Genomic DNA, 13,041 nt, shown 5'->3' on the forward strand with positions numbered 1-13,041 from the left:
TGGTCACCTCCGGGGCAGGCGGGAATCGAACTCATGCGGAAGCGGCTTTAGTTTCTCAGTGCAGTGCTTTAACCCGCTGCGCCACCAGGGAGGGCCCAGCATTAACTTTTACTCCCTCCCCTTTGCGGACTCTGGCCCATCTTTTTTTTCTTTGTTGAACATTGTATAAATAACCCTGTAACTTGCCAAAGAGCAGGACGGTGGTCTTTCGGACATGAGTCTGCTGCCCTCGTCATTTGTAGTCAAATAAAACCACTTTCCTTTTCCTCAAACTGTTTGTTTCCTTTTATTGGCTGAGGGAAACTAAGACCGGCGTTCAGTAACAAAAACAACATTCTGTTTCTAAAATTGCTTATCACATATAACCTTAATGCTTATAACTCCTAGTGTGGTCTTCAAATAATACATCATGTGAGAGTATGCCAGATAGTTCCAGAATGGTTGAAATTGTAAATTCAGTTTAACAGGCGTCCCAGGTGAACTATGTATATATTGTTTGAAAAGCGCTTACATATAAAACTGTTGAAAGGAGGGAGAGGCACAAATATGATTCATATCCCTGTTTAGTTTTATTATGGATTCCTTACTTTCAGAGAAAAACATTTCACTATGATCTATAGGCATCTGAGGTCTAGGGTTCTGCCTCACATTGTTTCTCAGTCTCACTGGTCTCCTGTAGCCTCAGTGACGTTCCAGTTCCCATAACAAAGCTTCTTCTTTCATAGAGTTCACATCCAGCTATGTTTCTAGTCTCTTAACACTTTCCCCCATCCTTTTGTGCAAGTCTTACCTTAAATGCAACTTTCTTAAGAAAACATTTGCTGTTAAGCCAGACAAGGTTGTCTTCTATGTGTGCTCCTTTTTCCCATCAACCGTGACTGAAATAATCCTTTCGACGTTCTACTCAGTGATTTCCAAGAGCTTAACTATTTTTAAACTATTAACATGTCTAGGTCCATAAATGAAGTCTAAACTCCTTTAAAGTTGATCATATTTCCTAACTCTGTCATCTACAGTGTTATGCATGGGGAGTACTCAATACCAAAGGGTGCTCATGAATAGTTGAGAGTTCACTTTTGATGTGTTTGATGTTTCAAACGAGTGGCAGTCATCAAATGCATCACCATGTTGGAAAGCAGAGGGATTTAAACTGATCACAGCCAATTAGCTGGTTACTGTAATTGAAGTACAAATGCACACAAAAAACAAATCCACAATTTACAATTGTAAATCTTCACCTAAGGGGTCAGAAAATACGCCACTGGTACTGAGCAGGACAGATAAGTAGTCAAGATGACAGGCATGGTATTTTTCATTCCCACTCGGAGTTTTTGTAACATTCAGGGTGGTTGTAGTGGTTTCTATGCTCACACCCTCTGAATCTGTTTCACCTATGACTCCTTCGTTTGAGGGCAGATACTGTACCAATGATACCTATTAATTGTTGGCAGTAATAAATCTTCATTAGTAATGTGTACTATATTTTTCTTTCTGAAGTATCTAGTTATTTAAAGGAAACTCCAGTCATTGTCAGTTATGAATTTTCTTATAAAACCATGTTATTACCATCACACCAACATCAAAAAGCCATTTCTTGATAGTATCCAATACCGAACACTTAAATCTCCCTAAATGTAGAGAATCTTTGTATGTTATTGGAATTAGGATCCAACTAAAGTCTACATTCTACTATTTCTCTCATGTTTCTTTTAGTCTAATAGTAGTCCCCTCCCCTCCTTTTTCCCTCTTCATGCCACTGAGTTGTTAACTAAGGTATGTCACAGTGGTTTCTAAGAAAAAACCTACATTTTCCTCTAACTGCAAGGAGTGGCTAAAGGGACAATTAGGGAAATTAAGAATGGAAAAACAAAACATTTTGTACCAGGAAAGGGTCCAGAATAAAATCATGACACTTAAGCATAAACAAATTCTGGCTTTAAGAGAACCAAAAAAGACCAGGATTTCAGGATGCTAGCCATGGAGACTTACTGAACACTGACGCTGGTATCTCCATTACCTCTACTCCTACCATGCAATCACTGTAAAACAAATGAAGTTATTGGACCGTACTATATTTAAACTTAAGCAAATTCCTTGCTGGTGCACATTATCTACTTTTCTGCTTTTCACCAAGAAGATCAAACATTCCATTAAAAGGTGTAAGAATTAATCCCACGATTATAAGATAGCACAGACTCGTTTACAAAAAAAGACTACACGCGTCTCCTCATTAATTTATCATTTAATATAAATGCTGACAGAAAGCAGATAAAGACCTTGTAGAGACTTTCATATATTTACAAACCAAAAGGTGAATCACACCTCCTTCTACTTGTTCAAATAATCCTTTTATCTGCAACTCATGGGAGCTTTAAACTAGTTAGGAGCAACATGAGGCTGAGTCAGTTTCCACTGTAATAAAGAAAATAGCTTTTTAAGAAAATGTGGCATCTTTGATATAAACAACATGCACACAAATAATACAAAGTTGAAAAAGATGGCCCTAATCTTCTCAAAAAACCTGAAACAAGAAATATGTATTCAACAGATTGATTTTTGCTGCCTTAAACATTTTTCTACTATTGCTTCCCCCCCCCTCAATTGCTTTAAAGGCTGTTTAAGAATTAGAAATATAAACAGATTTAAAGAGAGGAAAGTGGTCCATTGCAAAAAGAACTTTTTTTTCTATTCCAGAAGAACCATGCGAAGATAGTCTTCAAGTAAGATTTCACAGTTTGCCAGATACTAGGGAATTATTCACAGCGTGTGAAATTTAAACTCATCACTTAATCGGTTTTTACTTTTTTTAAACGCTGGAAATGCTAAGAAAATGTAAAGCTTCACAAACTTAGATTAAAGCAAACTATCACTCTAAGGCTCAATATTTTTATTTCTGAATAAGTGGGTAGAGGCAGACAAAAAACAGGGAGCTAAGACAAAGGAAAAAATAGGAATGCAAGAAAACTTTACAAAAAAAATGGTATTTTGTCTAGCACTGATTTATAATAGGAGATATAAATTCTCACTATGCAAACCTGCAAATGATTTCATGAAGTCATTTATAATCTGACTCAAATCTCATGGACTCCTTATTAACCTAGATTATCTTTGTCTTGTTAAATATACCTCTGCAGGGCACAATCACATACAATCAATACGATTGGTAAATTACACAAGCTCTATCCCAAGCAAATATGCAATGTTAAAAGTTATTTTTTAAAAACAAAACAAAACAAAATAAAATCCACCCAAAAAGGTGATAATGACTGCAGAATGTCTCGGGGAGACTGGTATGAGCCTAAAGACCAAATTGACCATAGTGGGGGTGAGGGTAGGGGTGTTGTGTGTAGGGTAATGGGAGCAGGGCTAACAAGGGGAAGAGACCACACAAGCAAAGAGGAATCTCACAACTGGAAAATGTTTAAGTGGGTAAAAGGTTTTCCTTGTTATCTTAATGGTTCCCATTGTTCTTATTCCAAAGTCAATCATAAAGTAAGGCAATGAGAGCTATGGATCAATGACTAAAATGAAACAAGTACTTTTTTCTAAGTTATTAATTGGTGGAAAAGATGAAAGAAAGGGAGAATGATAATAAAAATTTAGGCAATAAAATTAGAAAAAAAGTAGCTCTCAGGACAATGTCTTAGTTGAACAGGATGTAAAAACATGTAGTAAAATCTTAAAACATCTTTAAAAGAGAATACTTTTATGCGGTTATTCAGCTGTTGTGAGAATGGCAGCTGATCAGGTGAAGGCAGATTACATATTAATGATTTAAAAAAATCAGACCCCCCAAAAAATCCCCTCTATAGCTTGTTTCCATACTTTTCTTGACCCTTTCATTTATCAGCTGGAATGGGGTTTGGGGACCACCTGACAGTTTCCAGTTATAAGATGACTCTGAGTGTACAACCTAGGAGGGATGCCAAAGACTTGTGAGCTCTGTCTATTTAGCATTTAAAAAGAAAACAAAATAAGCAAAAACAGTGAGACCTTAAGATAGGAAAACAAGTCACCTTATCTAGTATATAATATAAATTAGAGTAACAACTCCACAGGATTTTATTTTACTAAATACACATTTTAGATACAATATTGTCTTGAGGTTTATTTTATATTTTCTCTCTTAGGTTTCTGTGCCTTATTTTCTTGTGAAAATAAAGGTTATCATTATGGGACTTTTGCTCAGTAATACAGTTTAGGAAAATTTCAGTGTTTGGCTGAAAACTCAAGAGGTCCTGAAAACAAGGATTCCAGTGTGAGGCAAATCCCTTTATCACAACAAGATTTTTAAGGACTCCTTACCCACTTTGTTCAGTGCAGTATTGAAAATCCACCTATTGGGAACACATTTATTATTAAAAAGTATTACTTTTTTCCTGGTGGTAGCAGTTTCCTATTCTTTATTAAATTCCACAGCTAGTATTATATATCAATTAAAATCTACTATATGTGAAAATATCTTTAGCAAATAAAATCTTAAAAACCAAATCTTATTTACTATGATCGATAGTACATTTTGACAAAAAGTTTTTTTTTTCCCAAGTGGCTCAGAAAACTGAAGAATATATATATATATATAAACTGCAATTAACTGCAATCCACCTGAAGATCACTGTAAGTATGTCAGCAGGAAAATTTCATAAAGCTGAATTGAAGCAACAAATAAATATAAAAATCAAAGCTGCCCAAGGTAGAAAGTAATGAATGTGACAGTAGATTGCTTTTTTATTTAATCCCTAATTTCGAAAGCAAAATTTGCTTCAGTTTAGTAGCTCTAAAATTTATCTGAAAGGATAGGCACATTTTTTCAGGGAAGAGATTCCTTTGCAACATTAATAACCATCTAAAAATACAAACACAGTTGGATTCTTTAAAGGGAAAAATCTAAGTAAACACCAGTTAATTTCCAGGCAGATTATTAATCTCTCCTAAAAAGTAATTGAGCTTTTCCTTGAAATATAATTACAAGTACTTTTTACAGGTAGATTTAATATTTGAAACCTTTACTCAATTCTTTAAGATGAATAAAAAGAAAGTGTAAAAAAAGATATTAAGACTTCCACCCACCAAAATTTGAATATAAGTATAGGAACCCAATACTTTTCAGGGAAGTCTATTTTTTTCCCCCAAATCTGAATATAATCTTACATATACTCACTATAGATAATTATTTCTCACCAATCACATGCAAATGAATTCTAATAAGTCCTATGGTTTGACCACAGTGAGAGTACGCTGTCGTTTAGGCACAAGCAAAGAAACAAAAACACATAGGTATCTCCAGGAAAAAGGGGAGGAAGAACTTTTCACAGAATTATAAAAAACGACATTCACCGCTTTAGAGAAAATGATGAATTTTCATTACGTTTACAATTTATAAGGCCAGCTAACTGTTACAGTTAACTTTAGATAAATCTAAAGTATCTACATGGTACATAAAACACAAATACAAAAAGGTTTCTCAATTGAAATGGACAATACTTCCCCCCAAACCAAAACAGAGTAAAGCACAAGTCTTTGGCTCTCCTTTAAAGAAAACAGCAGGTTACCATTCTTAACCAGACCTTTGTTTGCCTACCAGTAGGGCAAATACCACATTTGTGCATCACTGAGTAATAACACCATTAGAAAAGGCAACTTCATAGAAGTTATTGGCTAAGCGAATTCATTTGAATGCTCTGTTTTGAGGCAGCAAACTGTCACTGTTGCAGATTGGGGAGGACAAGGGGTAAGTCAAAGGGGAATTTGCAAGACAGAAAAGGACCAGGAAACAAAACTTTTGAGCTTCAACTCTAAAGATCCCTGGAAATTCTACGGGAGTTACCTATGTATGTGGCAAAAGAGAATCATACCAATTTTATGTCCTTCAAGCAAAAGAATGTATGGGAAAGACTAGAAGAGGGGAAGGGAAATAACCCAGGAGAAGGGAATCAGCCACATTAATGTTATACCAAATACATTTTTATGGATTGTTCAGTAGCTGACTATTTGTAGCTGGCATTATATACTGTCTATCATTTGAATATTATTACTAGAAACTTAGGCTATAATAGCTTTCTTTTAACTAGAAAAGTAACAAGGAATGCATCTTTGGTCACTTCAGCTTCTGTAAATTACCCAAGATAGGGTAGCTACTGAACTTATTTTGTGACAGTGTCTGTAAGTAAGGCAAAAGAACTACATAAATCAAAAGTTGAATCTAGATGTCTCATTCTCAGTTCTACCCTTTTCCAGAGATCTTGAAAAAACGAGTAAGTCAAAGTGTCTATATGTTCCTGGCTATAACAAAATTCTGGTGACTTTATATAAACAAGAGTGAACACACTGTTTATACTCATATCATAAACCTTTTAGAACTCTCACGTTCATCTGAGATGTCCAAGTCTTGCTTCTGAATTCAGTGAAAAACAGTTATCTTCAGAAGAAATACTTTAATAAGTAGAAAGCAAAAACAGAAAAAAAAAAATCGTATTTCCTATCTGATTAGTTTAATCTCTTACCTCTTAAAGGGATACAACTTAAAAGCCAGAAAAATGTTTTTCACAAATTTTGAATTAAAAAAGTAAGTTTTTTCACCTTATAGGCCCATCATATTACAAAACATATCACAGAGAAAAAAAAATTAACTACACCCCTCCCCCACCTCTGGAGGATTTATAGAATTCTTAAAACTGCTGGTGAGTACTAGGGAAGTTGTAAGGATTTCCATGGTAAGGCAAAATGACCAATTTAAGATAGGTAGTTACAGGCACAATAGGAGAATATATACCATTCCTCTGCTTTTCTACCCAACCAGATCTCTTTTAAGAAGTACAGCTAGCATTAAGGCTATAATTTAAGAGTTTTATCCCCCTTAAATGAAAATATCTTAAATGGTGAAAGAAATGATTTTGAATCAACTCACAACAGTGGCTTTTCTGGTTTAGCTCAGAATAGGGATACTGTATAAATTAACCCCTGTTCCTGTCTAGCTCACAAAATCAAAGTGGTGAAAGCAAGAATGAGACTATTTCAAAGGAAAAAAGAATAAAAGAAGTTCAGCTACTAGGGTTTTCAAAAGACACTCAAAACTTTACTTTTATTCTGAACAAAATGAATAAATCAATTCCCTTGAATTCCAAATTGAAGTAACTGCTTCCAAAATTGAGGAATTATCTAACTTGTCCAAAGGAGAAATAGGCCTGCCTAAATCTGCCCACAAAGGGTGGCAAGAACATTGCCTGTAATGGTTTACAGAAAAATAAAAAATCTTGGGACTCTCAGACATACAAAATTTCTCTCCTTCTCCCACAAAATAATAAACATTTAAATAATAATGTAAAAGAGCTTCAAGCAAAACAGAAAAAAGCAGAAGTTTTTTTTTAAAAAAGGAAAATATGAATTATCAACTGAAAAAAAAATGCTTCATCTTCATTCAGTGCTTCTACCTCCCAATCAGTCATTTTATGGCAACAGCTGCACTCATGCGAAAAAATCCTTAAAACATACCCAATATATATACAGATATAGCTATGTATATCTGTATATATATATAATATATATATATATAAATTTTTATTTAAATAAAAAAGAAAGCTCGAATCCCAAGCCAATATGTGTATATCAAATCCTTGACCAGCCAGGTCTGTAGGGCATAATCAAATTCAATGTGAAATAGTATATAAACACGGTGCCTTGACTGGGCAAATTAAATAATTGCTACTCAAAAGAGTGTTCTGTTTGGACTCTCCTACTGGTAGGCAATGGCAGGACTGTAATACCCTCCCCCCTCCCCCCACTTGTTTCAGTTAACAGTATGATGGACACTGAGCTTAGAATGAGGTTGTTATGACCTCAGCAGGAGTTAGGGTTAAGAAAATAAGAAACAAGAAAACACAAATTCTTGCTTTACCCAACCAAAGCAATGCAGTAACTTATTACATAACCAGTGCTTTCTGAATTAGTAGTATATTCCAGAAAGGGAAATTAAAAAGAGGGCTGGGGTAGGTGACCACATGAAATAATCACCACTAAACATTTTTAATAGGGTCTTAGTTTAGTATAGACATGTGACATCAGAATATGTGCAGCAGAACTAAATAATAAAAATTCTTATCTATTTTTACATTTTCATAAAGAATGTTTTAGGTATTGTAAAGCCAAGCTATTAAAAGTGACTTCTAGGTATTTGCTACATATTTGTGCTAGTGATTCTGAATAGCAACAACTGATTAATTTATAAACTGCCCTTAAAGATCTAGACAGTTCATAATTACCAAATCTCATTTCTAAGTTAGGGGGTTCCAGCATATAATTTTTATATGTTTATGTTCCGAGAGGTTTCGAAAACATCCACTGAAATAATGTGTCTCTTTCATTTTAAGCTCAACTCAATTGTTGTAGCTTTAACATGGTTGATTATACTAGTTTTAAAGGGTCTATTATTTCAACAAAAATTTAGTTCAAAAAACACAGCTCCAATTTTCCAGCCATCAGCTCAATACAGATAATACATCAACCATGTATTTTCAGTTCTTATAAATCGTAGCTCATTCTTAAAACTCCATTTAGATATAATTAAACAATCCAAACATGGATCCAGCTTTCTGATTACACTGAGAAGGAAAGGGATCCATAATATGGAAATGAGAACTTAAAAATTGGTAATTACCTCTCTACAATGTCGAAAATATAAACAAAATTTTTATTAGTGTCATAAGAAAAACATCCCGATATATGAAACTAGTGATCCAGAAAGGTGGAAAAATAATTATAGCTTCCAGTCTCAAAAAGATTGCCTTGCTGCACATTTTCTAATAACTAGTCTATTACTGTATCTGTGTCTCAAGCACCGTAGAATTCCTAGAAAGACTGGTGCTTTTTGTCTATTTTAATTTATAGGGCTGTGAGAGTTGGAAAGGTTTGGGGGTAAGGAATTATACACTGGGTATGTAATAATACCAAAATACAGAAAAACCTACTTCATTAAGATCATACAATTAATCAAACTGAGTGTATATATAATATCTTCTTTTTTTTAAAGCCCTGGATCCAAGGCGTCCAAAGTTATTAAAATAAAGTTCATTCACAGAACAAAAACAAATTTAATCTGAATTGCTTGCAGATACTGCTAATTTTCTTTTTCTTTCTTTTTTTTTAAATTAAAAAATGCATTAATGTGAACTATGTGCAGGGTTTGTTTTTAGTAGTGGTGTTTGTGCACATTGCCTCCGGTGCTTTTCCTGGATTTCTCTGATCACTCTCAGAGAAAAAGTTTAGAAGTTATCTGTTCTCTTACCCCTCTGCCCCACAAATTGATTAGGGGCAAAAGGTGAAAGCAGAACTCTTCATACTTTAGGGGGCAGAACTGGATGTAACTCCTGATCTCTGAGAGTCATTGTTGTCCCCTCCTCCTTCAGGATCCTCTGACAGGTTCAGAGAACTGGTCTTGTTTGATAAGAGGCTGATATTCTCTTGTGTCAAAGCAGATCCATTCGGCATATCACTGTTAACATTTAAAAAGGAAGGTGAGAAAAATGATTTATTCAGTAGAAAAAAATCCACAGGCCCTGACTTTTAGCAGTGTGGAAAAGTATGTGCATGGCTGTTGAACTAGCAGAGATGGCAAACTAAAGCTGGCGAACCTCCTGCTTTTGGAGTTAGTTTTAATGAAACACAGCCATGCTCATTATTTATATACTATCTGGTCTATGACAATTTTCACACTATAATAATAAAATTGAGATTTTCACCAGAGACTGTAAGACCCATAATTTAAAATAATTACTAACTGGCTTTTATGAAAAAGTATGGACTGCGCAAGCAGTTTTACTAGTAAAAGAAATAATTTTGAATCCTGGATAGTACATGGATTAACAGTTAAAAGGTTAAGTCTGAAGCAACAGGGTATTAGAAATTATTATTTATGACCAGGACAGCAACTCACAGCTATGCATTTAAGTCTCAAAATGCCCCAAGAAAATCATTAAAGTAGTATAAACAGAAAGGTATACATTCAAAATTTAAAACATTGGTTTTAAGTAAGTTTAAAAGCAAGGAAAGGAAATGGAACAGAAAAGTTCATTGTTAGGTTTATAATTCCTAATTTATACAGGAATAGTCACATCTCAACACATAGAAAAATGACATTAAAAAAAATCAAATCATATATACTTTTGTCATGACTAAAATATAAAAGACTATGAAAATGTCCTTTACTTACCTGAATGTAAGTTCCTCGGGTGGAACCTTATTTTGTGGTTCTGGCTGTCCATTTTCTGCTTGTTTACTTGTATTCAATTTGCTTTTCATATCCAGAGAACACTGATTCTCCTTTGAAACAAAAGGAATTAATTTAATTATCTTCCACTTAATGGTGTTGAAGAGAGATGAAAGGTAGATAATACAAAATGATGACCTAGAGCCTCCCTGGTGGCACAATAGGTTAAGTCTTGGGATAATATAACTACCAGCAGCCACTTCAGTGTGAGTTCCATTCCTGGCCAGGGAGCTGACCCACATGGCGCAGCAGATCTCTCCTGTCTCGCACCCTGCTCCCCTCAGCAGTGTATTTCAGTACATCTGCCTGTTCTGTTTCCCACTCAGTCCCTGCTGAATCCTTTCACTCTCCTACCTCACTGGCCTATACCCCAGATTTTAAAAAATCTATATACCTTGGAAAAATTCCACAGGAAAAAAACTGATGATCTAGAAAAATTAAAATGTAATATTTATGCTATATTTACTGAAAGCAGAAAAAACTAAATACCCTGTTTATTTGGTAGAAAAAAAAAAAAACCATGAAACTGTAACAGAAGTCAACCACCATGCAAGTGAGGGTGGAGTGGGTGAATGGAACAATTCTTTAAAGTTAAATGTACAGAGATGAATGTTCATGCATGATGATGCAAACTCTCATGTGTCTATCTATAAACACAATTCCAAAGGAAATGACATGTGGATTGCTTCTCATTCAAAACAAAAAATAAGTCATCAGCTTAAGGGCTATGAAAACTACAATGTTATTTGGTAACATCTTCATAGAACATGATGGTATTTATAACAAAATCATCCTTTCTGCATCTTCAATCAGTATACTTAATATAAAGCTAATAACTTATAACTGACTTACCTGTTTTCCCTAAGATTTTTGTAATTGTGTAATGCAGAATCATAAGACAAAGAACACACTCAAGCCAAAATAGAATGAGCAATAATTACAATAAAATAATAAAGTGGGCACCAGAGGTAAATGGTTAGAGCACTGGTCTTATAAGATAATAAAACAGGATGGCCACTTATCTTCAAGAAACTGAGAATCACTCAACTCATTGGAGAGCCTTAGATGATTCCAGAACTCTAGAGTTAGGAGTTCTGTGACATATCTCTACATAGAAGTTTTCCTTTCACCCTTCCTTTTCTTTTCCCACAACACTCACCAAACTCAGTTCCCGGGTTCTCTTCCCGATTTCCCTTTCCACCTGATGTAGTTCCAAGCTCAACTGCTCACTTGAGATCATTCCAGGCCATTTTGGAGGTGGTGGTGGGGGCTGTGGCTGACTTGCCAAGGTGTTTGCCTCCCTCTGCAACACCAGTCTATTACTAACAGCCTAGTACATAAAGCCAAGCACATATAAAACTCAACATACTTCACACCATGCATAGGTAGACTTGTTCCAATTCAGGACCACATTCTTAATAAGCTTATCACTAAGGTATTTGTATAAAATAAATAAAAATGATGTAGTTGTAAGACAATGTCTCTGAGTACCTGAATAAAAACAGAAATACAGATGCTACAAACTTACTAAATAATTTACTGTTAGATTTATTTACTAAGTAATTTACTATTAGATATAGGGTGCTTTTATATTTTCTTATCTAAAAGAGAAGTCAACTGTAAATGTGGATCTTTCCCCATGTTGTTTTATGTACTCTGAAGTAAAATCTGTAATTTATTTCAGTGAAACTTCTGTAATAGCAAAAATTTTAACCACAGTGAGTTAGATATATAGCAAGCTTCCAAATAAATGATATTGATACTCTCCTAGAACAGAAAATAGGCCTAGAAATTTCAACCAAGACAAAAATTCATGAATTAGCAGGATAAGGTGCAATGCTTTATAGGTCTAGAATGTTCAAAAGTTAATGAACTAAATAAAGATGGACACACAATTGGAATCATCAAGAAGTTTTGGACTATGCAAATAAAGCAATGGTTTAAGGAGACAAATATGAGTGACAATATTATATGGATTTTAAATTTTTAAACCTTACTGATTAATTAGGCCAGACATGTATTATAGAAAACAATCTCATACGGATTTGTCTTTAAATAAAAAAGTGTAAGTACCAGTAAGATTATTTTCCCCAAGTAATGCCTGGCTTATTATCTTGGTAGAAAGGTAAAAGCTAAAATTCTAGCAATAATTTCTTTCTTCTTCCCTTTTCTGTACATTGCTGTTCATTTTAAAACAATGTTTACTTCCCCTCCTTAGGTGTAGATCCCATAAATTTCTTTCCCCAATTCACCCACACACATCACCACAGTCCCCTGTACTCCCCCCTTCCTCCTTTCGATCCCTACCCCAGCCCCTTTGCAGGATATTTCTGGTTTATAAATTGTCTGTTTTGTTTTGATTGTTGTTATTTTTTCTCCAGTGTCTTATTTAGTCCCACTATATTCCTCCTAGAAGTGAAACCATTCAATATTTTTCTTTTTCCTTCTGACTTATTTTACTGACCATGATCCCTCTAGCTCCATCCCTGTCTTTTTCTCCAAAAGGGAGCAGCTACAATAGTTGCAGTTTTCCATATTCAAATAATAGGTTCCATGTAAAGAATAATATACATATATCTAGCTTTCCTTATGTGGCAATAGTGTCAGTCTAACTTACCTGTCAGTTGCTTTGGCTCAAGTAAGGGGGGTGTGGGGATGTGAAATAATATATAAGATAGTAGTCTATAAAATGAAAGAACTGTATTAATATGAAAGGTACTGTTTTAATACAGAGGCTTTTTTTCAAAGTTTTAAGCTCCTTTTAAAAAATTTATAAAATG

The 13,041-nt window shown here is 34.5% G+C and overlaps 1 protein-coding gene across 2 annotated transcripts in view; it reads right to left on the bottom strand.

Moving 5' to 3' along the window:
- Positions 1-9,110: 9,110 nt before the first annotated feature.
- RC3H1 (ring finger and CCCH-type domains 1) overlaps positions 9,111-13,041 on the bottom strand; it is a 60,250-nt gene continuing 56,319 nt past the window's right edge. Inside the window, exons 18-20 of one of the 2 annotated variants that reach the window (XM_012729279.1) lie at positions 11,421-11,564; positions 10,205-10,314; positions 9,111-9,487 (exon numbers count right to left, since the gene is read on the bottom strand). In XM_012729279.1, coding sequence (XP_012584733.1) covers positions 9,337-9,487; positions 10,205-10,314; positions 11,421-11,564 — 405 coding nt within the window. In that variant the 3' untranslated portion in view covers positions 9,111-9,336. Of the gene's footprint in view, positions 9,488-10,204; positions 10,315-11,420; positions 11,592-13,041 lie in introns of both variants that reach the window. The other variant, XM_004688497.2, reaches the window with a different exon arrangement.

Source organism: Condylura cristata, unplaced genomic scaffold (assembly GCF_000260355.1).
Source record: "Condylura cristata isolate star-nosed mole 26May11 unplaced genomic scaffold, ConCri1.0 scaffold00024, whole genome shotgun sequence".
Lineage (NCBI taxonomy): Eukaryota > Metazoa > Chordata > Mammalia > Eulipotyphla > Talpidae > Condylura > Condylura cristata.